Source organism: Pimephales promelas, chromosome 15 (genome assembly GCF_988280905.1).
Source record: "Pimephales promelas chromosome 15, fPimPro1.hap1.1, whole genome shotgun sequence".
Classification (NCBI taxonomy): domain Eukaryota; kingdom Metazoa; phylum Chordata; class Actinopteri; order Cypriniformes; family Leuciscidae; genus Pimephales; species Pimephales promelas.
In genome coordinates, this window is record NC_142783.1 from 26,633,417 (window position 1) to 26,658,744 (window position 25,328).

At 36.8% G+C, this 25,328-nt stretch overlaps 1 protein-coding gene across 3 annotated transcripts in view; it reads left to right on the forward strand.

The window, feature by feature from the left end:
• Positions 1-25,100, forward strand: part of eva1ab (eva-1 homolog A, regulator of programmed cell death b) — a 27,063-nt gene extending 1,963 nt beyond the window's left edge. The window contains exons 1-5 of one of the 3 annotated variants that reach the window (XM_089120440.1): positions 7,371-7,781; positions 10,776-10,887; positions 19,267-19,315; positions 21,032-21,162; positions 23,248-25,100. In XM_089120440.1, coding sequence (XP_088976566.1) covers positions 21,072-21,162; positions 23,248-23,618 — 462 coding nt within the window. In that variant the 5' untranslated portion in view covers positions 7,371-7,781; positions 10,776-10,887; positions 19,267-19,315; positions 21,032-21,071 and the 3' untranslated portion in view covers positions 23,619-25,100. Of the gene's footprint in view, positions 1-7,370; positions 7,782-10,775; positions 10,888-19,266; positions 19,316-21,031; positions 21,163-23,247 lie in introns of those variants that run through there. The other 2 variants (XM_039668102.2, XM_089120441.1) reach the window with 2 other exon arrangements.
• The last annotated feature ends 228 nt before the right edge of the window (positions 25,101-25,328 follow it).

A 25,328-nucleotide genomic window follows, 5' to 3' on the forward strand; every position in this document is an offset into this window, starting at 1 on the left:
ACAGATAGACATGTTTTGTTTGCTGTCTTCTATCTTAACCTTATCAGTTACAGTTCTGGGGCCTTGTTCATAAAACGTGTACAGATTTTATCTTCGAGTGTACTTACACTAATATCCATGCTAACGTTTATTTTTTTTAAACTCGGAAAAGTGTTTAGCGTCATGTCAGGGTCTAAGCAGACGTACGCACTTTTCCTTGTGGCGGAGTCGGAGTAAAGCAGGTATTTGGAAATCTAAGTGATTCTTTATGCTCGCTGTTCTCGAGGAAAGGATTTAGACTCTGACTGTTAATGAGATTAATTAGGGGGAGTTTACAAATGCTGAGATCTGAGACCATTCGGCAGCGCACAATTTCAAGATCATTTGAGATTTATAAGTTTCAAACATTTTCTGTGCTTGCATTCATTTTCTGAAATAATTGTTCGCAAATGACCGTAAGATGTAGGACGGTTTATACTGATGGTTTTAGATCTCACTATATGCTTCGATATCAAATCAACTCTGTATTAATTTGTAGACTGCAACTTCACATTTTGAGTTATGTAGCTTTTAGTTCACATTAAAAAATATTGATGACTCATCCTGCACTCGTTCATTTTGTCCAATCAAATTCTCTCTATAGTGAAAATATCCCCACTCCTTGAACTAGCAATAGCAAGCTATTTGGTATTTAAATACACGGAATCTAAAGTTTCACTATAAATGAACTCAACTGAATTGTACCTCCTTTCCTCAAAGGTCTTATCTCTGAAGTTTTGCTTGGCAATTCAAAAGCTGATCCAGGATTTGCAGTGGCATTAATGTTATATGCCAACTATGGATTTAGACTAAGTCTTAATGGTCTAAAAATTTCATGAAAAGCAGATTTGGGGCAAAGGCTAGGATTTGGCTTGCATTCGCAGCTTGAATTAAGTGATGGGGGTCTCGTACAATATTCTTTTCCTTTTGTCTTCCCTTAGGCATAGGTATTCAATCCTTGTTGTGTCTTTCTTGATTCATTCATGTCTTTTTGGTTACACAATATACCTACAGAGGTTATTCCAGGGGTAGAGTTTGATGGGGATTCAATTTCTCGTCTCGGTTAGGACTCGGAGGGGGTGGTAATCCTTCCAAATGACTTTAACAGACAGTTCAACTTCTGTGAAAACAAAGGCTGAACATTTGAATGGGAGTTGCTGAATACATTTATTTTGCCTCATCCTGAACTTTTGCTTTCCTATTAGATTTCTCCATCTTAAGAGTCACAAGGTAGAATCATTATCAGCCCCTTTTCTACGCACACAGTGAGCCTTTTACGTCAGTTCTGAAGATGACTCACAAAGAATCCAATAAGCATTTCACAGCAAACAGGACATTTACGAGTAAAACGAATCAACACAGATATTTTAGTACACATAAAAACGATTTATCATTTTTATTAGGAGTAAAAAGCTTTACTATGTTCCAAAGTGCATCATAGCACTAATTTTTTTTAATATTTAAAACTCTTAAATGCTCTGTTTATTTGCAGGTTTAAAATAGATTCTGAATCCCAGCTCTTCAATGTGTCCTTTGAATTCCAATATACACTAAGGTAATATTTGTCTGCAAGCTTCATATTTTTGTGCCGATAACACACACTATCAGGAGGCAGCAAGGGCAGGACTTCAAATGTCAAGCACTGTTAAAGTAACTCTAGATTTAACCACGTCTAGTGCTGCGGCCATGCTCTGAATTCGAATTCTGTTGCTTTTGATTAGCTATATATAAAGATATTGTTTTATTTCAATGAAATTATGCTAATCCATCTTTTATTTATATTCACAGATTTCAATAAAATATGATAAAATACATTTCATTAAAATACATGTATGCATACACCGTGTTACTCCTCATTAAGAATGCATTCTGTGGTCTCTAAAAGTGAGAGATTGTTTAAGATGTTCAGCTAATGTAATATCAAAAAGACGACCATTATCAAAACATTTCATGTGAAAGCAGACATAGCCAGGAGGATAAGTAGGAACTAGGGCATATAAATGCTTGGGTGGGCATTGTTCAGACAGCCTGTCAAGAGACCAGAATAGCATCATCTCTATGTACTCCATTAGCAACATTTTGTTTTTCACATTTTGTAATTTATTATTATTTTATTTATGATTATTATTATTACTATTAATCAGTATTGGCACTGAATACTGATCTTTGTTATTATTAATTAGTGCCATTGCTGTCAAATCGATTAATCATGATTGATTGATTTTAAAATAAAAGTTTGTGATATATATATATATATATATATATATATATATATATATATAAATATAGCCATTTTTGGCTCTTTTTTGGATTAATCGATTTGACGGCAATTAGTGCCATTGCTGTCAAATCGATTAATCATGATTAATTGATTCTAAAATAAAAGTTTGTTATATATATATATAATGTATATATATATAATATATAATATATATAGCCATTTTTGGCTCTTTTTTTAGTTTTTTTTGCCCAAGAGTGTATTTTATACTTGAAATGTAATAATCTTGGAAGAATTAAAATTATCCTATAATCCACACACTTGAACTGAATACTGTTGAATGTCCTAAAGTGTATGCAATGTATCAGTGTCATTTTTCCAGTGCTGACTCTGTGTGAAATGTGTTGACTGTGGGCAGCAGGGCAGTAAAAGCCAGCACATGGGGCAGCTGATGGCTGATGCTGAATTGTGCTGTTTCAGCAGACACTTATGCCTGTTCAACAGGAAAACAAATGAGGGATGGGGTGTTGTTAAGGATGTGGTTTATACTTATATATCCAGGATCCAGATTATCAAAATTAAAGCAGTAACATTTTGAATCGCAAAGCTGGTAAATCATACCCCTGGTTTTACAGACAAAGCTTAAGCCTAGTCCCAAGCAACTTGCACAAAAATTTCTTAAAGCTGCAGTCCTGCATTTTTCATCTTTGTCGCCATCTCTGTTTGAAATCTGCAATTGCAGTCATTTGCGGAATTATCAACTTTACGTGAGTTTGTTCAACACCCTTGAAAAATGTGTTCTGACGATTCATGCTACCCATTGAGATTTGCTACTTACTGGTTATGCGCATGTGCAGATTCATTTTTTTTTTAACAAAAGTGTTCTAAAGTAATTTCCCTTTAAAAAATGCTAACTAGCATATGAATATTTGTCCGGTCAGCCAGCTGAACAAGAATAACTGAAAGTTTCAGTTACTATGGAAAGGTGTGCTTCGACAAGTCAAAAATGAATATTTGATGATAATATTTCACTTGTAATGTAATCTTTTAAAAAAATAAAAACAGTAGTCTAGCTACTCACAACTTAGAATTGTATTATACTTGTATTTCATATTATATTAATCGACATTCTGTGATCGATTCGTGCTACGGGAAACATTTTTCGACAAGGCAGCACAAATCGTCAGAACAACTGCACAGCATGGATGAACACAATGTTTGAGGACAGTGTGCAGCTGTCAGTCACCGTGCCGGTGTGGATACTGGCATTCAGAATCACAGATTATTGTTTTTGAAAGTATGACCAACCTAATAATTTTCACCGGAAAATGTCATCTGAACAAGAAAGAAACATCCACTTTTGTTCTGGTTCTGACATTGCAGTAAATCGCGCTGATTAAATCCAACAATCACTTATGCCGAGTTCAGACTGCATGATTTTAGCCACGATTTTGGCTCGCCGACAGGTTTTGAGAAATCGCCGACAAATGCCCGAAATCACAGGCAAATCGGCGCTCGTTCACGCGAGTGACAATCACGCAGTGTGAATGAACAAAGACGCGAACTGAGAGAATCACCGACGAGTCGCCGACGCCCGTGAGATATTTGGCATGCTAAATATCTGGACCTGTCGGCGATTCAAAATCCTGCTGTGTGAAAAGTGTTTTGACTGAAAACTACATCGGCGATCACCGGCAGCCAGTGAGAGAGCAAGATACAGAGCAGCAGGGAGTTCGGGGAGGAGTTATAGATCACATATCAACATGATATGGCATTGTTTCAACAAAAAAAAGCTTCTTCTCGGTCTATTTGGACACAATAAATGGAAGAAAAATTAGTAGAAATTTGGCAGGAGCACTCGTGTCTGTTTCACCAGCTGTACCACAACCGGGTCGAAAAAAAAAAGTCTCACGTGAGAACTCCGGTCTTGCACGTGTGGTGTCGCGCGTTGTTTCCTTTTCATATCTCACGCGTGTTTGTTGTGAAATGTAGTTTGCGTGCAGCGTGCTAGGCAGAGTCTGTCGGCGATTTTTCTAAAGTCATGCAGTGTGAAACCTTCTGTCGCCGATCCATCGTCCAGTGTGAACACAGCAGCGACTGAATGCTGGCCAAGATAGTCATGCAGTGTGAAAAGAGCAGCGACCTGACTACTTTGAAAATCGTGCAGTCTGAAAGAGCCAAGTTATTATATCACGCAAAACCGTGCAAATTATACTTTGTTCTCAGATTGTTAATGTTAACAACAGCATCATTGTGTGACTACATGTAATGCCCTTCAGATATTGTCCTTGTTTTCGCATGGGTCTGGTTGCAGTCGCGTTTTTTCTGTAGCCACTCCGAAATCCGAACAAAGTCTTTTGCATTTTACAGCGGGTGAATCTGTTGTCACTGGTGATTGTCGTTCAAACCTTTCTGGATCCGCCCTCAAATTGACAAGTTTAATTATATCAAGTGCCATGAGAAAAGGCTATAAATCTCCTCCTCAAACATCCTCACACGCAATATAGCCTACTAGCCGAAACTCCTCCTTTATGTGTACAGATGTGACGTAATGACGCAAAGAAATGCTCGAATCTCCCGCGGAAATCCACCTCTAACATTTTTTTTTTCTTTCATTTTCTAAAGCATGTTTATAACAGCTATTAAATTTCCTAATTGAACTAAGGCCTAATCCTGGCTTAATCTAAGCCCTGTCTGTGAAACCAGACCTTATTGTTGTACCTGTCTATACAAAGTTTAGTTGAATGCATTGTTTTTCACTTGTGTGCGTCATCAATATGGTTTTTGCTGTAGATGTAATCTTTGGCCAGGAAAAGATTTCCTCATTATTTTTTCCCCTAGGGATGCTCCAACGTTACGTAAAGCTTTTGAACAATCACGCTAATCTAATCATCTCCATGAGTGAGTTTGGACTTCAGTAGCTCTGCAATCTGCTACATAATGTTCCTTCAGAATCTGTGGATCTCATCTGGCAGAGCACGGCTCTGTCTCTCTGCTTTTATTCGCTCACATGGTCTCGTGTGCTTTTGACATGCCCATTCCCTGGGAAAAGAGGTTTTCTTAATCATCACAGCCCCATTGCATTTATCTGGTTAGTGACAGTGTTTTTCAGCCATTTGAGAATTGAAAATAGAAGACAGACAAGACAACAAATGTACAGAGCTCATTGTTTGCCACTGTTTGTTTATCGTGGGCTGTCTCTGCTCAAACAGCTTTTATTACCAGCCATTATCTAGTAAGGTTACATGAGGTATGTCAACGTCAGCGCTGGGGTACTCTTTGATCGTGCACTCTCATGCAATATGCACTATTTCTGCGACTACTAAATTCTCATATGGCACTTCATTGTTTAGAATGATAGTAATGTAAGCTGCAGCAAATCTAACCAAACTGTTTAGCCCCTTCCTTATCTTTTCATTGATTTAGAGCAGATTTAAATCATTAAAACACTGTTCGTTAGTGATTTTAAAGCATTTGCTTGATATTTAACCACAGTTCCTTCCGTTCACATTTAACTAACTTTGATCATTTCATGGATGGTGATAATGGAGTTGTTAGAAGATCAGGCTGAGCGATCAAAAGCTCAGGTCTCAGTCGCAGACAGACATCTATAGTGGTTCCTATCAGATTAGAGGAAGATGGCCACATTGGGTGGGCAGGTCAAAGACTATCTAAGGCTTTTATGGCCTATAAAAGCCACCGAAACTCAGCTTAATGAGTGTGCTCAAAGTTCATGGGAATGCTCGTTGTTTATATGGACAAACTAAGGTTAAACGCATTAAACCGTCATTGTTTTTTTGTTTTTGTTTTTATCTTTTGTCAAATACGAGCCAAAAGAATTTCGCCATATGAATTTTATTGCATTCTATAACACTTCAAGTGGCAGCTTCAAACAAATGATGCTAGAACTAAATTCAGCTTTGCCGCCTTTTTTTCTGGTTCTAAAGTCTCTTATGCTCAGCAAGGCTGCAATTATTTGATCAACAATACAGGAGAAACAGAATTATTTTGAAATATTATTACAATTTAAAATAACTTTTCTATTTTGATATGTATGGAAATGTCTGTAATTGTGGACAAATGTGGGCACAGAGGACTCAGGTGTGATCCTAATTTTTATTTATTATAATTGTTATATCACTGTCTTCGATTAAAGTTTTGTCTATCCATTTATGGTGGGTTTTTTTATTTTGGGGGTATTTTTGAATTTATTTACTTCAAAAAGTACCATATTTTCTATGTAAATTATGCTTATTTTTATGTTTTATTTTTTTAACTACATTAAAATATCATTCCAATAAGTTCCTAGAGCTAAAACCTAAAGATGAAGTGACTTTGCTGTCACCTGGTGCCTTATTTTGGCTTATTTTAGAATGCTCTAAATTACAGTTTTTCCCATTCATTTCTATAGGTGCCAATTTTTGACCCAAATACAAGATCAAGGAGTTTTTTTTCACCCGCTTAACATTGTAGAATTGAGTCAAAAAAATGGTGTGTGTTCAGGAGGCAAACTTAGGAAAAGTAGCCAAGTCTTGTACCGCTCAGATTAAGGGAAGTATTTTTTAAAAAAATAAATCAAAACTATTTTGCCCACATTTGTCCAGAATACGGTTTTAGGGTTAATTCCTGTGATTTCAGATTTGATTCTAACATTCTGATTCGCTACTCAAGAAACATTTCTTATTATTATCAATGTTGAAAACTGTTCCTTTTCACACAGATATCCTACAGGTCACTAGGTATTTAGCTGTCCGTCTTTAAAACAAAGGCCACTTTGTGTGATGTTTTGTTATATTTGGCTACTGCAAAGAAATGCATACATTATTACGTGTGGCTTACGTTACATATATATTCTCGTACCACTGTGTATTTCTCATTGTTATTTGATGGTAGGCTAATGCATTTTAAAGAAGATGCATTTTTTATGAATGTCACTCCTGTACACGTGCACACATATATGTACAAAAATGCTTTTTTTTCCCCAGAGAGCCTCGCAGCAGAATTCCCAGCACAAGTTAAAAGGCAAATTCCAAGTACAGGCTGAATGAAATTCCCATGTCATGTCCTGTTCTCTACTTGTAGTCCAACCATCCCCCTCGTTCTCCTCCTTTTCCAGACTCCCTCTCTCTCTCTTTCTCACTCAGTCTTCCAGACCTCCCTCTTTCCCTTTCTTTCATACTCACTGCTCTCCAGAGTTTCATTCTGACTGGTCTGTGTCTGTCAGTGGTGAATATTTCTGCCTCCTGCCTTCTCCGTGTCACATTCCAGCTTCTAGGGCACAGCGTCCTCCTGACATGGGTTATAAAGAGAAGCACAGCTCTAGTATGCATCTGCACTCGGCGCTATGACCACCTTTTGCCATCAGTGAATTTTTTGAATTGTTTTGAATAGGCAAACAGACACTCCAGGAGAGTTTACCTTCCCTTCTTTGAGACCTTTTGGACTTGTATGGATTCTCATTTGTACAGAAAGCTCACTTATGCACAGCGGAATACTCAAATGAAACGGCTTCAGCTCAGATGTGTGCATGGACAGAATACAATGGGTGAGTTTGAGTGGAACTGTGTGATGATCATATTGCAATTGTGGGTTTGGCAGTTACTGATTAAACAAAATTGAACAGTCACACTTATTGAATGCTTATTAAATCATTTAATTTGATATACTAATAAAAATTCATTCATATACTAATTTAATATATTCAAAATAATTATATTTAAAATATTATAATAAAATATTTAAGATATTAAATATATAATATTATACTGTTTTTATCAATTATACTGAAATGTTTTACAATTATAGTAAATAATTATAAATTATAATTTTATAGCTTATTTATAGGTGTTTCACTGCCCTTTAACTTTAATGTTTTTATTTAATGTTCAACTGTAACATGAATAAACAGATCACGTTGAGGTCATAATCCCCCTGTCTATGGCCATACAGATATGATCTATAGGCCTATCCTTTTTTTCTGCTAAATTAATATACTCTGCTAAAGCTATGAATTATCAAGGTTTGTATAACGTGGTTCAGAGCTCACTATAAGGAAGATATAATACCACGACGCACCATTGCAAATGAATTGACTATGCAATTAGTTTATCCACACCTTCAACAACCAAAACAAGAAAAGAAAAGGGGAACACCTTTGCTCTCTGTGTTAAATAAAAGCTGTTGAATGACTCTCAGGGGTTATGGACTCTGTTTGAACAACAGCACGCTCGCAGGATTTCCCTTACAACTTCACATTAGATTGATGTCTTTTCTCTGCTCAGGAGGGCCAAATAGGGTCAACATCATCCCTCAAGCACAACCAGACATCCATGAGCCATGAAACAAAACCCAAATGGTGATTATGGCTGTTTGACACAATTAAAGCAAGTTTAAGATTAACAATAAGGTTCGGTTTGTTACCATTAGTTAATGCATACCATGCATTTACATCACTTATTAATCCAGGTTAATAAAAAAACAAAATATTGTTCTTGTAATTCATGATTGTTCATAATATTTTAACCAATGTTGATTTACACAACTTCAAATGTTAAGAATTTATAAGTATAAGTAAAAATTAAAATGCTATTGCAATTTCATGTTAGCTAATGCAGTAACTAAACTGAACCCAACTGTAAGGTGTTGACGCTTTTTGCTACTTAGAAGTGTACGCACAATTTCAGGGCCCAGATATATCCTCAATCAGGTTTTTAGCATTATATTATAACTAATGACATCACTAACAGGAGTTTCTCTGTGTGTGCCAGCGGAGTCAGTGAGGAGGAAGTGTCCTTTAGTCAAACCTCTTATTTTATACGTCCACGTCCACCCTCAAATACACAAAGACCTCAATGTCTAGACCATAATTGAACTATTAGCTAATAGCTACCTAGCCAATTGTTAGAGTGTGATATCCTTGTGGCCATAGACCTCATGACTAGAAACAATACTTTCCCTCACCTTAAGAGTTTGTCTCACTTTTAGAGCCTGCTGTCGCCTGCTCTGGTTCTCGAAGGTCTCTAATAGAAGGACCAGATGTTGGCAGGACTTCCTGCAAATCAAGTGGTCTCAGACAGCTGCTTTGTGTCAGCTCCTGTCCCTGTTCCCGCTCCTAGAGCAGTAACGGTGGGGCCGGTGGCCCTGAACACACACAGGGCGGCATTGTTCAGTGAGACAGGCTGAACACACAGGATTCATACAGGTCTGAGTTGAAGTAAGTGTAGTGGCCAGAGACTTCAAACTGAATGGCCATGTTGTTTCAAACCTGTGTGAATTTTATTTATCCTGTGGACACACAACACAAAAGCAGATATTTAGAAGAAGGTTCTCGTTGCTTTTTTCCATTCATTGGAAGCATACAACAACTTGCGGCTGTCAAGATCCATAAAGGACAAAAAGCACCATAAAATTACCATAAAAAATATATCATACTCGCATACTTGAAAAGTAGTGTCAATGAATAACATTTGATCATCAGCTTTTACATATTTCCTGAAATCTTTTAATGAGCCTGCTGTTGTTCATTATGTTCCCTATTTCACTCTTTTTTTTTTTTTTTTCTTAATTTAATATTTTCCTTGTTGGTTTGGCTGCTTGAAGTCACAATGCAGTGTTATAATGTAATTCCACAAAGCCTTCTATTGGAAAAAAAAGCCTTCTGTCAGTATGAATTAAGCTCAAAAATACACAGGACCCTGGCAAGGGAGCATGTGGTATTTCATGAGCCCCTGTACCATTATACTCAGGGATTTGCCTGTTTTGTATGAGATATGTGTTTTGTGCAGCATTACGACCAGCCTATCACATGCATGCTTTCATGATTCAGCATATATCAGCACTGCCAATGGGGTGCAGTTAAGCAATTAAAAAGAGAACAAGTGGCTATGGTTAAAATGAAAACATGAGGGAAACAAACTAAAAACAATGGGCCATTGTGTTGTCTGTTTTAGGGTTACGTCATTTAAAAGCAAGCCTGCCATATTTACCATTTTCAAATTTAAAGTTATACCCTATATGGTAATAAGGGGCCATTCACACAGAACACGTTTTGCATTAGTTTTTTCATTGTGTAAACATATATATTTTTTTAATCTTGCCGTTTCTTTTTCAGATACACTGCCCTTCATCTTGTATACTTAAACTCATTGTATTTTGTGTTAAATAGCCATAGCCCCCTATTGTTTATATTTGTGTTTTTGAATGCAAAACACAGATGGACGCAGTTGTGAATCTCATGTCATACTTAGAATGCGGAGTCATGTTAAAGGGATAGTTCACTTTGAAATTAATTTTTGATATGTTTTAGCTTAACGTTACCTCAAGGGCATCCAAGATGTAGGTGTCTTTGTTTCCACTGTATTTTCAATTATGGTATTTTTCGGTCAAAGCGTTGTTGTTTATCAGTCATGTTTGTCAGTCATGTTGTTTATCAGTTCTCACACAAACCGCTCGTTTCGTGTCTTGGGCCATCAATGTGTACTTACATTCCCGAGTCATTAAATCATGTTTAATTTGGACTTCTCTGTGCATGCTCTTTTAGGTGGGCCCCGTAAATCTCCATTATATGACTGATAGACAACGGTTTTACCGAAAAATTTCAAAATTGAAAATACTGTGGAAACAAAGACGCCTACATCTTGGATGCCCTTGAGGTAAGCTAAAACACATAAAAAATTCATTTCAAAGTTAACTATCCCTTTAAAGGGATAGTTCACCCAAAAAATTAAAATTACTCTTCAAGCCATAGGTGTATATGATATGACTTTCATATTTTAGACAAACACAATCTGAGATAAAAATGTCCTGGTTCTTCCAAGGTTTAAATGGCAGTGTATGGAGGAGATTTTGAAAGTGCATCAATCCATCATAAAAGGGCTCCACACTTCACCGGGGGGTTAATAAAGGCCTTCTGAAGAAAAATATTCATATTTAACAATAAATATTCATATTTAACAATATTCATATTTAACAATTCCAACAGGCCGCCTTCTGAAGAAAAATATTCATATTTAACAATAAATATTCATATTTAACAATATTCATATTTAACAATTCCAACAGGCCGCCTTTATTAACCCCCCAGGAGCTGTGTGGAGTACTTTTATGGTGGATGGATGCACTTTTTTGGGCTTCAAAATCTCGTCCTCCATTCACTGCCATTATAAAGCTATAAAGAAGAATGTCATGTATAGAATGGCTTGAGGGTGAATACGTCATGGGGTAATTTTCATTTTTGGGTGAACTATCCCTTTAAACGAGGTTCCTTTAAAAAAAAACATTGGAGACCTTGCTTTTTTTTTATTCCACTGCCCTGAATCTCAAAAAGGACACAAAGGGACTATAAGTTGTACACAACAAAACAACAACACTGTGGATGCATTACAGCAAACATTCCAAATCCATCTGTCATGTTGCCAGAATTGGCAAAAGCACAGGGAGTACCTCACAAATAGAACGGAGCATCCCTTTACTGTTAGATACTCAATGCAGGATAAATGTGGACATCAGACAGTTTTTGACCCAATGCAACACGATTCTGTGCTTGTACGCAAATATATTATTACTTCTGACGCCATTTGATAGTTATGTGTTCCGTGAAAGAAAGAAATGTATACAGGTTTGGAACGACATAAGTGTGAGTAAATTAAAAAATTTTTCCTTTTTTGGATCAACTATCCCTTGAAACCTTTATACTGTATGCCTTTCATGAGCTTGTGTGGTGAACAAGTTCAGCATAATAAACCCAAAATACTTTTAACAGTTCTGTGGCAGCCATAAATTCTAATGTGCATTAGAAGCTTGATCTCGCATAAATATGGTAATACTTAGCATCTGTCTTCACAGACGGTCTCTTTCTTTTCAATTAAACTCTTGTACTGCAGATCACTTAATGTCTTGTGTTAATAGTGTTGACTCTTTGGCCTATAATTATGGAGTTGCTAACTGTTTCATTCTGAGCCAGGTGTGCGTGGCCTCTAGCAGATCAACTGAGCAGGCAACGTTTCAGCTGTTGCAGGCATGTAACCATTGCCACTACACAATGGCTTCCTTTTATGGTTGATATTGTTTTACACCCAGTGTAGCAAGTGACTTCGGCCAGCTGTTTTGATTTGTTGAGTCTTACAGGTTAAAATCAATATTTTTTGGAAGCAACTAAAATGTGAAGTGTATGATGCTTTATAAGACAGAATTGAAAATGAAACAAATGTTCTTCAAAATAGTCACATGGGCCTCTCAGGTCAAAGACGATACAGTGTACGGTACCATGCAAAAAGCCAGGCTGAATGTTTGTTTGTTTATCCTATGGGGTCTGCTCTGAATGTGTGTGTGCGTGTGCTTCCATGTGTGTTAGTGTGATCTGTCAGTAAGAGCATAATCTGGCCTCCGGCTTGCTTACGTGGTAAAGCTGTGTTCTGAGAGACGGGACCTTTGTGAAGGACGGTGGAATGGCACAAATTGTAATACTTCAGTGTTTTTAAACGACTGTTTCTCAAATGGAGTACAATATGTAAGAAGAGCCTCTGAATATACGTTTCTAGAAGTTGTACATTCCAAGAATAATTACCCATGACCCCAAGTTTAAAAGAAATGTTCAGTGGAGAAAAGGATTCAAATGGGAATGCCATGCCAGCCAGTTACACTCTTAAAAATAGAGGTTCCTTAGTGGCATTGATGGTTCCATGACCATGAAGAGAGTTTAACATCCATGGAACATTTCCATTGCACAAAAGGTTCTGGGTCCCCTGACATGGGATTATTTTATAATGTTTCCTGAGTTGCCCTTATAATGTTAGTATGCTTTTTAGATTAAAAAAAAAGTCATAATTTAGAAATAAAAGACATTTTTCCTAGCCTGATTTTAGCCTCTGATTTGAAGGGGCATGTCTGCTATGAGATTCAGTGTAACCGCCCACTGCTGTGATTGGCTGACATGCTTGCATATGAAATAGCTACATATTACATGTGAGACTCTCTCAAATACTTTTACTACAGCTGTTATACTTTTTTACTATTACAGCGATCGAGATTAACAAATTGTGAGAAGTTTATTAAGTATTTAGATCTATTCCCATTACATAAAATGTTGCTGAGCATTGAGCAAGCAGATGACAGTCTGTTGATTGCGAGAATCAAGATCTTATCATTGCAATGCATTTTCTGCACTCTCTCTAATGCTTTCACCAATGCAAACACGCTGTTGTACATACAGTAAGAGCTTTGTTGTGCAGTGTAACGTGCGTTATTGATTTCATAACGGGTTTGCCAGATAAACTTGCGCTGTGTGGAAAGATTGTTCTTTGATCGCTTTCTGTATATAATATGTCCCTAATTTAAATAAGATCATTTTCATCCTAAAAAGAAGTGATGTAAAGTTGATATTTTAGTCACTGGCTTGACTTACTGATGCATAAACAGTATTGAACGATTTTGAGAGAAAGATTACCTGTCTGAACTTGAAGACTTAGGCAACACATTAGAAATTGTTGCTTGGTAGAGTTGTGGAAACAGTCGTCTGTGAAATGTTTGGACCATACAAAACTTTGGGAAGTTGTGTCGGCACATGCAGAGAAAATAAAATTAACCCATTGTTTCTTCAGAGGCTCGGATAAATGAACTATTGCTCGTTTGCAAGCTATGATATCTCTCGAGGAAAAATTCAAATCACCCTAGCTCATTTTCTCATTGGCGAGCCAAATTTTCTGGGCAGGTAAAGCAGAGAAAGGGGGGGGTTACCTTTCCTCCGGATGACATCATGGGGAGGAGATTCAAGATCAGCCCGTCTGAACTTTCATTTTCTCAAATACAGAAAAAGATAGCCAAAGCTCGGTTTACACCGATTGAAATTTCTAGCCACTGGGGGACCATGTACAGGCCAGGTGAACTCATATTAATATAAAAAAATTTCATGTCATTGGACCTTTAAGATTATCAAAATGTTCTCCACACTAAGAAAAAAAGGTTATTCTTGGAACTGCTAAAAGAAAGGTTCTTCAGAGAACGCAAAATGGTTGTTTTTGGTATCGCTATGAAAACTGTCGCTAACTATCGCTGCTTTTCTCGAGGCGCCGTCCCCTTGCTGGCGACTCGGCCACCTGCGTGCAGAGTGTTTGTGCATCGTGTTTTATGAAAATTTTTCTTACTTATTTTACAAAAAGTCCTCTTTTGGCATCTTAATTTTTAATGCACACAGAGTCGTACAAAAACAGAACACCAACATTGACATCCCTTGGGGCTGGTTTGAACATAGTTCTCCACTAAAGCGCTCAAAAAAGGTGATTCTACTAAAACATTCTTTAGTTGAAAGCTTCGTTCCATTTCCAAGAAGCCAGACCTAAATAAACTCATCATGTTTTTCTTGCCGTTAAAGCAAAAACCAGCAGCATGTTAAACTGGTGCTGAATCAGTACAAAAGGGCAACATCCTTCAACAGCCCATTGTTTTTCATCCAAGTAAATCTCTCATCATGACAATAAATAGTTAAATATGGCATTATAAAAACATTTCTGGAAAAAAATGGCTATAGTGACGTTAAATAATAGCAGTCTTGACTTGAGGCAGCTGAGGTATATGGAAAAGCTTTAGTTTTCCCATCTGTGTGGGGTTAAGCACATTTAGGTCCTCCAGCTCCACTGTTCTGCTTCACTGAGCTAACTCTCACTGAGTCGGAGAGAGCCGAGACTGGCCCTGCATTCTGAAACCTAATATTAGAGAAGAAAAAAGCACGGGAGAAAAAAAAAGGGGAAGAAAAAAAAAACACAAGGGAGAGGAAGTGTAGCATTAAGGTTGGCAAATGAATCTGCCCAAAGTCATGTTTTGTGATTATAATGAGGGTGAAGCGGTGTGGTGCAGGCAAATGAGAGTCAAATAAATCATGGCTGTATTTAGGATCTCAGGCTCTAACATGAAATACTCAGTGATGCAAGATAATAGGCTATCTGTTCGATCCTGTGAAATCGTAACTGGAGTTTAGTGTAGTCTTTGGGTTTTTACTTTGGATATGTTAGTGTACTCCTGAAAGGTGACAAATGCTTTAGCAAACACATTTAAAGGGTTAGTTCACCCAAAAATGAAAATTAAGTCATTAATTACTCACCCCCATGCTGTACCAACCCCGTAAGACCTTCGTTCGTCTTCGGAACACAAATGAAGATATTTTTGATTAAATTTGAGAGCTGTATAACTACCACATTGGCTCCTAAGGGACTGCCTCTTGACGGCCCAGAAAGTCAATGAAGAAAATGTTTAAATATCCCAAGTGACTACCGTGGCTCAACTATAAGTTTATCAAGCGACAAGAATACTTTTTGTGCGAAAAAACAAACAAAAATTGACTTCTTCATTGACTTTCTGGGCCGTCAAGAGGCAGTCCCTTAGGAGCCAATGTGGTAGTTATACAGCTCTCAAATTTAATCAAAAATATCTTCATTTGTGTTCCGAAGACGAACGATGGTCTTACGGGGTTGGTACAGCATGGGGATGAGTAATTAATGACTTAATTTTCATTTTTGGGTGAACTAACCCTTTAATATCTGTCTATCTGTCAGTGGCAACAGTGGCAAGGAACCAAAACTCCATAAGATTGGATGGAGAAAAAAAACCTTGGGAGCACCCAGGCTCAGTCGGGGGCCAGTTCTCCTCTGGCTAACATTCATATTGTTTATATATAAATATTAAATATAAATATTGTTTATATATAAAACGGCGCCATAACATATCGCCGGCGTTGAGTCGTCTCTTCACAGGCGTTGGGGCATCCAAAATCCCCGTGAGAAGCTGGATACAAAACTGGACCTGACGAACGCCATTTTTCTCAAATGCCATTGAGATAACAGCAGAAAAGTGTAGTCTGTTATTCTGTATATTCAGTCTGTCTGTCTGTTAAAAGCTGCTCATTATGTTCTTTGTTTTGTACAGTGTGTAAATGTGCACTCAGTTATGTCTATAAACCATGCAGGCTTATGCTGAATTAAGTAAAATGAATTATTAGAAGAAGTCAAATGTGTATGTGGGATTATGTGATCAGACATGACATCTTGAGCATTCATTATGCCATCTCTCCTAATCTTCCTTTATGAGGTGTGAGGAGATTGAGTGGTTTGTGGTTCCAACAAACTCCGGATGGGATAAAAATCACATGATACAAAAATAAAACAGCCATTAGTAGAGGGAATTCAGTTTTCTTTGCGTTTGATCAAATGCTCACATGCTCTTTTAAATCTAGTAGAGGGATTCCATTGTTTTGCACTCTTTCCATTTTATATTCTGTATTGTCATGCATCTTCCTTATCTTTCTCTGAATATTCTTTGACCAGAGTTCCATTTTGCCATTCCTTCTGATCAGAAACAGCTGCGGGAAAACTGTGTGCAGTTCTCTATTTTTAAAACATTTCCTCTAAAAATAGAAAACTCCCCAATGAATCTTTTTCTGTGATGTCTAATCTCTCTCTCTTATGAAAACAATGATGAAGTCTGAATAATTCCCCCTGTTCTTTCGAGTTCATGATAAACAGACCCCTGTGAAAAGACATATTTTCATAAGGCCACTTGCAGTATCAGACTCCCTGTGATATTTAGTGACTTAAATGGTTTTTTGCTCTTATCCCAACCCTCTGACAAAAACGTTTATGTAATGTCCCCCAAAATATCTTCTTCCGAGGAAAACATTCAGATTTCCAATGACATGAAGGCGAGGAAATGTTGACTTATTATTATTATTATTATTTTTTTGAGTGAACTGTCCCTATAATCTTGACTAAAAAATGCACCTATTTACCATTTCACCTGTTTGTTTGTTCTTGAGGAACTTAATGGCACAGAAAAATGCCCGACCAGCTAAAAGTGACCTTCTTGGTCAACAATGCAGGCTTGTGGGAGGTCTAGTTGACATTGACTCACTCTGGCCCTGGCTGTGAATACTAATGACAGCAGATGTCCAGCCATTATTGTCTCAACCTAAATATCATGTTATAGTTGAGAAACAGGTGCTTGAATTCCTGTTCAAATTATGAGATCCTGGAAACATTATAGAAGTTTGTTGTTTGTGACTATGCGCTTAAAACAGGAGAACGGCCATGCTTCATGTTTCTTATTCAATGAGGAACAACTTCCTTTTAGAGTTACTCGTTTTCTGTACTTCTATTTGTGAAGTCAAATGAAAGGGTATTGGCTTGTGCCAGCTTTGAAGCTCAGGTTTGGGCTTAGCTTTGGCCCGGCGTCTGATTAAAGCCAGGCTCCATTGGTCCGGGCCTTCAAATACTACAGGCTTCTGGATTCAATAAAGCCAAAAATGAGCTGCCGCTTTCTTCTCTTGATTGCGGCGCATAACGGTGGTTTCATTTGGAGGATAACGCTGAAAACTCTCAAAATATTTGTAATAGTCTATTCCAGGGAACACAGTAAGCATAATTCATTCAAGAATGTTATGGGCCCTTTGACAAATCGGTTTTCTCGTGATTCGTGAATGTAAAACACCACATTTGACATTCTGTATTTTGCTTTTATATGTTAGTATACGTATTTCATTGTTATTATAGCATGATAGAATTACATATCTCATTATTTTGTTTAATGTTTTCATAAAATGATATGCTGTGCTTAACTTCAACTTAAATAAGAGTTTTGAGTTTTGATGGACGTCATATAAATGTTTTTGTTTTCTTTGAATCTGAACATATTTAAACCAAACCTGTCTGTCACAGGAAATGCTAAGATAACTGATTTCAATCATAACTTATTATTTATTTAAAGGATTAGTTCACCCAAAAAAATGAAATTCAGTCATTAATTACTCACCTGAGCCACTTCTGTAGACTCGGATTAGTTAAATGGATTAGTTTTACGATATCTCTTTTTGACGCTTCAAAGTGATAGTTGTGTAACAGTCTATGAAGGGACAGAAAACCCTCAGATTTTATGGTCTTCATTTGTGTCCCGAAGGTGAACGAAAGTCTTATGGGTTTGGAATGACATGAGGGTGAGTAATTGATGACAAATTTAATTTTTGGGTGTTCAAATATTTATTTATTTTTTTTATAATTATAACGAATTTAATGCTTTTTGCAATGTGTAGTTTGTATATTTTGCCTTGATGAATGATGGGATTAAATTGCTTTTCTGTGATCTCTCAAAATTTTGTCTATATTTTTTAAACGAAATCATCCTTTTCAAGCTTTTAAGATTAAATAACTGGCCTCTTTTAACCTTGTATTGATATTGGAAGAAGCTAAGTAATTTAGATCTATTTTAATATGATGACCGGTTACGACCCATGAGATTTCTGTGGGAAAAAAGGACTTGTCCTGCATGGGAAAAGTCAAGTGAAGTTTTCCAAAAACATGAAACGCTATCTACCACAAGAACAACAATTTACTGTTTTCCAAAAAATAGTCTGAAGTAAAGATATGAAAACATAATTTAAATTTTTATATTAATAATTTTTCAATCTGTTACATGCAAAATTGACTGAAAAATCTGAAAATGACTGAAAAATCACTGACTAGTCATTTACCAACTACTGTATGTCATATATATTGCTCTAACACAAATCCTGATATTCGCATTGTGACCAAGTTTCATTATTTAAAAAAACATGTCATAATTCAGTAAGCAGAATTTTATGTTTTAGCTACTCATTGTGGCTTTCAAATAGTAAGATAATTGGCTTGTCCCAAGCGAACTTTGTACAACTTCAACACACATTATTGTTTTTGTTTTTTTTGTCTAGTTAGGGAGGGTTTTTGTCCTGACTAATCACTGTGGTTAAATGGAGGAGTGTGTGTACAGGAAAAGGACTCATAGTGATACTGTGTGATGTATGAACTCTAAGTTTGGGGAAATAGCGTTTTTCCACTGAAGGTCTTATCATAGCACTGAGGGGGCTGCTCTGTTATATAGATCACTGTGACTCATACAGTAGCCCTGCATTTTTCTTTTTCTTTTGCTTTGTCCGTCAGTTTTGAAGAGCCAAAGGGAGGATGCTGAAGTTTCTTTCTCATTGTGTCTTGCTTGCTTTTGTTCTCTGTTCTTTGCAGTGTGACCTTAAAGTTCACAGATGGACCACTATGTATCGACACACTCCAGGTAAGACTCTACAATATTACAATTCTCATGCTATCCTGTGTTAAACAGGTAAAAAGAACCACAAACATGTCTCTGCAAAACAATAACATCAGCATCTCAGTATTAATAACAGTAATTAATTTGTGTTGCTGTAATTTTTCCAAAATTTTCACAGGCAGATGCAAAAGGTTATGTTATTGTCTTGCATGGAGGCTTCACATAGCATTTGAGTAGTTACAACTGAAAATAATGTTTAAACATCCAAATTATGGTGCAGAGCCTGGGAGATATTCATAATTATAAGATAGTAATGAGGGTGAATGAAGAGCCTCATCAGACTGCACAGACTGAAAGACTCAACAGTTACATGTTACATAATGAACAGTTGCTTAGGAGTGCGGGGTATTTTAAACAGGTATTTCCAAGTAAATGGATACCAATTAGGGCTTTAAAAACATGCAGTTAAAAATCTGATTCCCAAGAAGTTAAATGCACTTTCATACATGCTGTTTTATTGTGTATTTATTTTATTTTACTAAGACAATATTACTGAATTCTAAATTTTCGGTCTAAAAACTGATTTTTTGTTTTTGTAATTTTCTAGCAATAGATTTTTACACAAAATGTTTAGATCTTTAAATGCTCTATAGGTGCATTTTAGTTAATTTAACATAGGGGTGTCCTGACTTATGCACACTGTATTTTAAAGAAGAATGTTTATTTATTTATGATGCATTTTTCATACACAAAGAAAATTGGTGTCCTTAAAGGTTGGATTTTTCCTCATTTTTCTAATCAAGGCATTAAGATCAATTTCCAAAGGATGATTTTTTTATTCCTCTTTTTAGGCAACTTTAGCATGGGTGTCCTAACTTATTCACATCACTGTATATAAAAACACAGCAAAAACACCAACATCCACCTATATCTGTGTAAAGTGTCAACAGTCTAATTCCTTATTTACGCTGAAAGAGCAGCCTGTCTTCCTCTAAATGAGACGGACCAAGACTCTACATTCCTTTACACCCACGTGAATGACTGGCTCTGAGTGCCGTCTACCTTCAGCCCAGCCCCAGACTATACTGAACAACATTTAGTAACCCAAGCTTTCTGTCCAACCATCCTGCCACACTGATTCTGTGTTGTTTGTGTTCAACCACCTTTGTTTCATTACATATTTCTTCATTTTGGGATGAAAGACAAAAACCAGCCAATAAGTCCTGGCAATAATTTACGGGTAAATTTTCCCCGATGCCTAGAAATAGTTTTACAAGAGAGAATGAGGGAATGTCAAGGGTAGGATGCTGGCATAAATAATTCTTTATTTGTGAAAGGTTATAATTTCTATCATGATTGTCTCAAATGCAGTCATCAATCACCTTGTCAGTGAATAATAATGCATTAGATCAGAATGTCTTTTTTGTCTGATCTTGTGTGACAGTTTGATGAGGAGAAATTACATTTTAGGTTGTTACAATGTCTGTGGTTGCTCAGAAATATAGCATGATTCTGGTGTTCGGAAATTTCCAGCCTGTCTGTAAAAATAGTTTTCTCTGCACATGAGGTTATGGTACAGCCTAAATGTAGGGAGAAATCCCAATATAATTACACTCTTTAAAACAACATCATTATAAGCTATGGTTCAGTGCTTCCCTTTATGGGGATTTTAAAAAACGAAGGTGGGTTCAGACTGGTTTTAACTTGCGGTATATCTCCCTCTCTTTTTCTCTCTTTCAGTACCACACAATAACTGATCCATAGTCTGTTCGTGTATGAAATGGTTACAGCTTTCCTCAATGAAAGGCAAGCCACTACCGAGGAGATGGCTTTAGTGAGCAATGCACTGGCTGCTTACTCCTTCATAGCAGGTAAAAACAAGTTTGGGACACTACTACTACACTCACATCCCCACTAATCTATAGCCTGCGCAAAAACTGGCCGATTATCATAGATAATCATGTGCATAATTGCAATTCTGCAATTTTTGCAATGGACCCCCTTCTTTTGTCATGTTTTAAATAGACCCTTTTCCTTTATAGGCACGTTTTTTGCCCCGTCCCTAAATGGACTTTTTTAATACTTTATATGCCCAACATATTTTTTATATTGAATACATGTTTAGTAGCCTACTTTTCAATGAAAACTGCTAATAATTCATTCTATATATAAAAATTAATTATACAAAATAAGCTCAAGGACTAAGGAAGTGCAATATAAGAATGTATAGGTCTATTTAAATCTAATTTCTTTTCATTTATTATTATTATATTGTTTATTTTCACCCATTTTAATTATTCAATTATTAGTTTTTCAATTACATTTAAAATTCAACTGTTAAAAAAATATGAGTTTAATTACTGCATGATGTTTCCAAAGTCAGTGAGTAATGGTGTTAAATAATCTAAAACTGCTGTATTATGCAGCCAGGAAACACTACACACCTATAGACTGAACATGTAATAGAGTGTTCACTTTGTAGGCAAGTTAGCATCACACTTCAAGAAAAACCCAATAGGATTTTCCCATAGGCTTTTGAATTATCGCTAAAAACAAGGTCTGTGATCAACAAAAAGTTTATGATACTTGCATGTTTTGTCCATTTGACTTCAATGTCACCTTCACTAAGCTTCCGACAACTCTCTGTTTTATCTAAAAACATTTTCCCAGATAGTTTGAGTTGGAATAGTTTATAAGAGCATAAGCATAATGAGGCTGTAAAAGAGGGCTGTGTTTACCTGTTCAGTGCGAGGACATTTAATGATGCCGACTGCCTCTGTTCCCATTTAGCCACTTTTTCAAGACACTTAACAGCTTAAAAAATAATAATAAGTGGGGTAATATTGATGTATTTTATGTCGTAGAATAAAACGTGAAAATTCTCTTGTGCTTGTGTTAACCGCAGACCTTATTTCAGACATTTAACCAAAACCCCATTCAAAAAAACCCATTGACTTTGGGACAATGGAACCATAGACAGTAAAAGAAATGGACACAGCGACCCCATTGATTTCACCTGAGAAAATTGAAGGGCGTTAAACTGATCGCCAGGCGTACTGTGAGCAAACTGAATGTCTTCTAGTAGCCGTGGCGAGTGAAATCTGAATAATTCTCTTCTGAATATCACAGAGATGGAGAGAGTGAGTATTAGCTGTCCATAGCAGGAGCAACTTTATGACTCTCTATGGGCTTCTCCCTCGACTTTATCGGACTTTATGCCTCCACGTCCCCCTGATTGCCTGCGAGCTTCTCTTCCTGTCTAATCGGCAATTTCTCAACTGTGCGACGGAGACTCGATTCGTTATGACATAATCGTTAACCTATTTTTAAAAACTGCTTCTACAGGGCCATAACAGAAGATACAAGGTAATAGAGGCTTTTATACTTTGTTGTGTTTGTTTAGAAATAATGGACAAGTTAAGTCTTTGGACGCCTCAGATGTAAAGTTATTCGCTGTCAAAATGATGCCAAAATGAATGGGAGACAATGGGATGCTAACAGCAGGTGAAGTTCTGCTACAATGGCGGCTCCCACGAGGCTTTGACTTACGGCTGATGGATAACCCCCTTGGATGGAACCGCTAAAATGTTAACTTGCTTCCGCAATTTATGCGCATACAAACGTTTCCAAACACATGTAAAGTTATTCGCTGTCAAAGTGACGCCAAAATGAATGGGAGTCAATGGGAATGCTAATGCAAGTGAAGTTCTGTTACAAGATGGCAGCTCCCGCGAGGCTTCAACTTCCGGTCGATGGATTACCCCCTTGGGTAAAACAGATAAAACACACTGACATGTTTTACTTCATGCTTTCAAAAATATAAAAATATAATTTTATTTAGAAATGAAAAAAATCACCAGAAGCATACACATATCTATTTTATTCTAATTTATCCGGACACAATCCGTAACACCTAACGAATGCAAACCTTCCTAACCTTCTGACCTTTTCTGCAGATCACCCGGAACGGGCGGCACTGTATTTTGTGTGTGGAGTGTGTTTGGGACTGGTTCTCACTCTCATCGCGTTAGTGGTGCAGATCTCCTGTCGAACCGACTGCAAAAGGGAGCAAGCGCCCAGGAAAACAGGTAAGACTACGGAGAGCACCAGTGACACGAGCGACAGCGATTCAGACTGGGACAATGCCTCCGACCTGTCAGCACGCCGCCACCGGCGCTTTGAACGGACGCTCGGTAACGTGTTTACCTCCGCCGAAGAGCTGGAGCGCGCGCAGAGATTGGAAGAACGCGAGCGGATTATACGGGAGATCTGGATGAACGGACAGCCTGACATGCCGGGCACACGCAGCCTGAACCGCTACTATTGAACTCGTTGCAGGATACAACATAGGGATACAATTGCTATTATACTTTTTTGGGGATACTGTAAGGGACTGAGACATGAGGGTCGCCAACATTTACAAGACGTCTAGGAACATCTCCTCTGGTGGCTGGCACTGGCACTCGTGTTTTCAGGTGCACTATGTTGCGCTGTTATACTGACCATACTGACGCCTAGTGGCGTGGATGAAAGATGAAAAAACCATAGACATAATATGAAAAACATTCAAAAGTAATGTTTTTAGTTACTGATGACAATGAAAAAAATTCCACACTTGGTAATGAGAAATTAGGATAGAGAATTTGGTAATTACCCATTTATGGTTTGAAGTATTCAAATAATAATCATGTGATATTATTTTAAAACTCTTCAAATAACAAGCAGGCATTATAATTATTTTAACACAATAAAAATACATCCAAGGCGCATACATTGATAAAAAAAAAAATATAGTTTTAAATGCCACAAACTTTGAGCAACTTCAACAAATCTACATTTTGCCCTGCTCCAAGAAAAAATGAACAGATAATAATTTCATAATGAGGGAAATTACCGAGTGCACATTTTAATGAAAACTTGTTTTAATGAATAATTCACCATGAAATATAAAAGAGGTGGAGGAAAAATAATATGCTTGAGCTTTGACAATGCTTGCCTTGAAATACTGTATTTCTAATTGTAATGAATTGTGTCTGAAATTAGTTGTAGTCACTGTAACAATTTGACAATTCAGACAGATCTTAACCTTTAGTTGGCTGTAATATTATTTTTTTATTTAAACAAAATGACTTTCTGTTACAAACACTTTTAATATACAAAAGCTTTGTCTTGGATCTCAGGGTTTTCATGACCTCTGTGAAGGATTTCTTCTCATTTGTGAGATATTTTGTCAACTGACAAAACAAAATGATTGTCTAAGCCTTCATTTCCGAAAGAAATCGCTGTAAAAATAAAAAGATATTAAGGTGGAGGACTTACAGACATCATAATCTCTCATTTTTACAGTGTAGGATTTTTCAAGCAAGTATTAATTGCATGGAAGGCAATCACCTCTATTTGTATTATTTTTCACAGGAATCAGGAGGATAGTATGAATTTTCAACATGGTGCTATAGTTAAAATCCATCCATGCATGAGCACAGTTGAGCAGTATGGTCCAGAAATGTCAGATACGTCCTCAAATATGTCCCTGTCCTTATTTTACCCATTGGTGTTCAACACATGCAACATTTTAATAATGTAACAAAGAGGCTCGTCTCATTCCACACTGATTTAGTATGCGTTTCAAAAATATTTTAATTTCATATGCTTCATATTTGAAAATTATTTTGTGAGGAATTTACATCTGGTTGTCTTTTTTTTTTCATTGTTGTTTTTAATGTGTTTGAGGGGGAGTAATGTGCCAAAAGTTTGTCTGTGGATCCAGTCAATACTTTCCATAAAATAAAAACCGAAGCTTTTAAAGCGATTTGTTCATGCCAATACTTCTGTAAGTTAATTACATTCTGAATATCTCTTTGCACAAACTTTTACTGAATGTATTAGTGCCCTCTGTTGTCTGATGAGAGCAGGTGTTATGACAAAATCCAATATAGGCTACATTTGAAAGATTTTTATTAGGCCATGTAAATGAGGAGACGGACAAAAAGAACGAAGAAAGAGTAGTACCTACCTAAATAACCTTTTATAGCAGTTT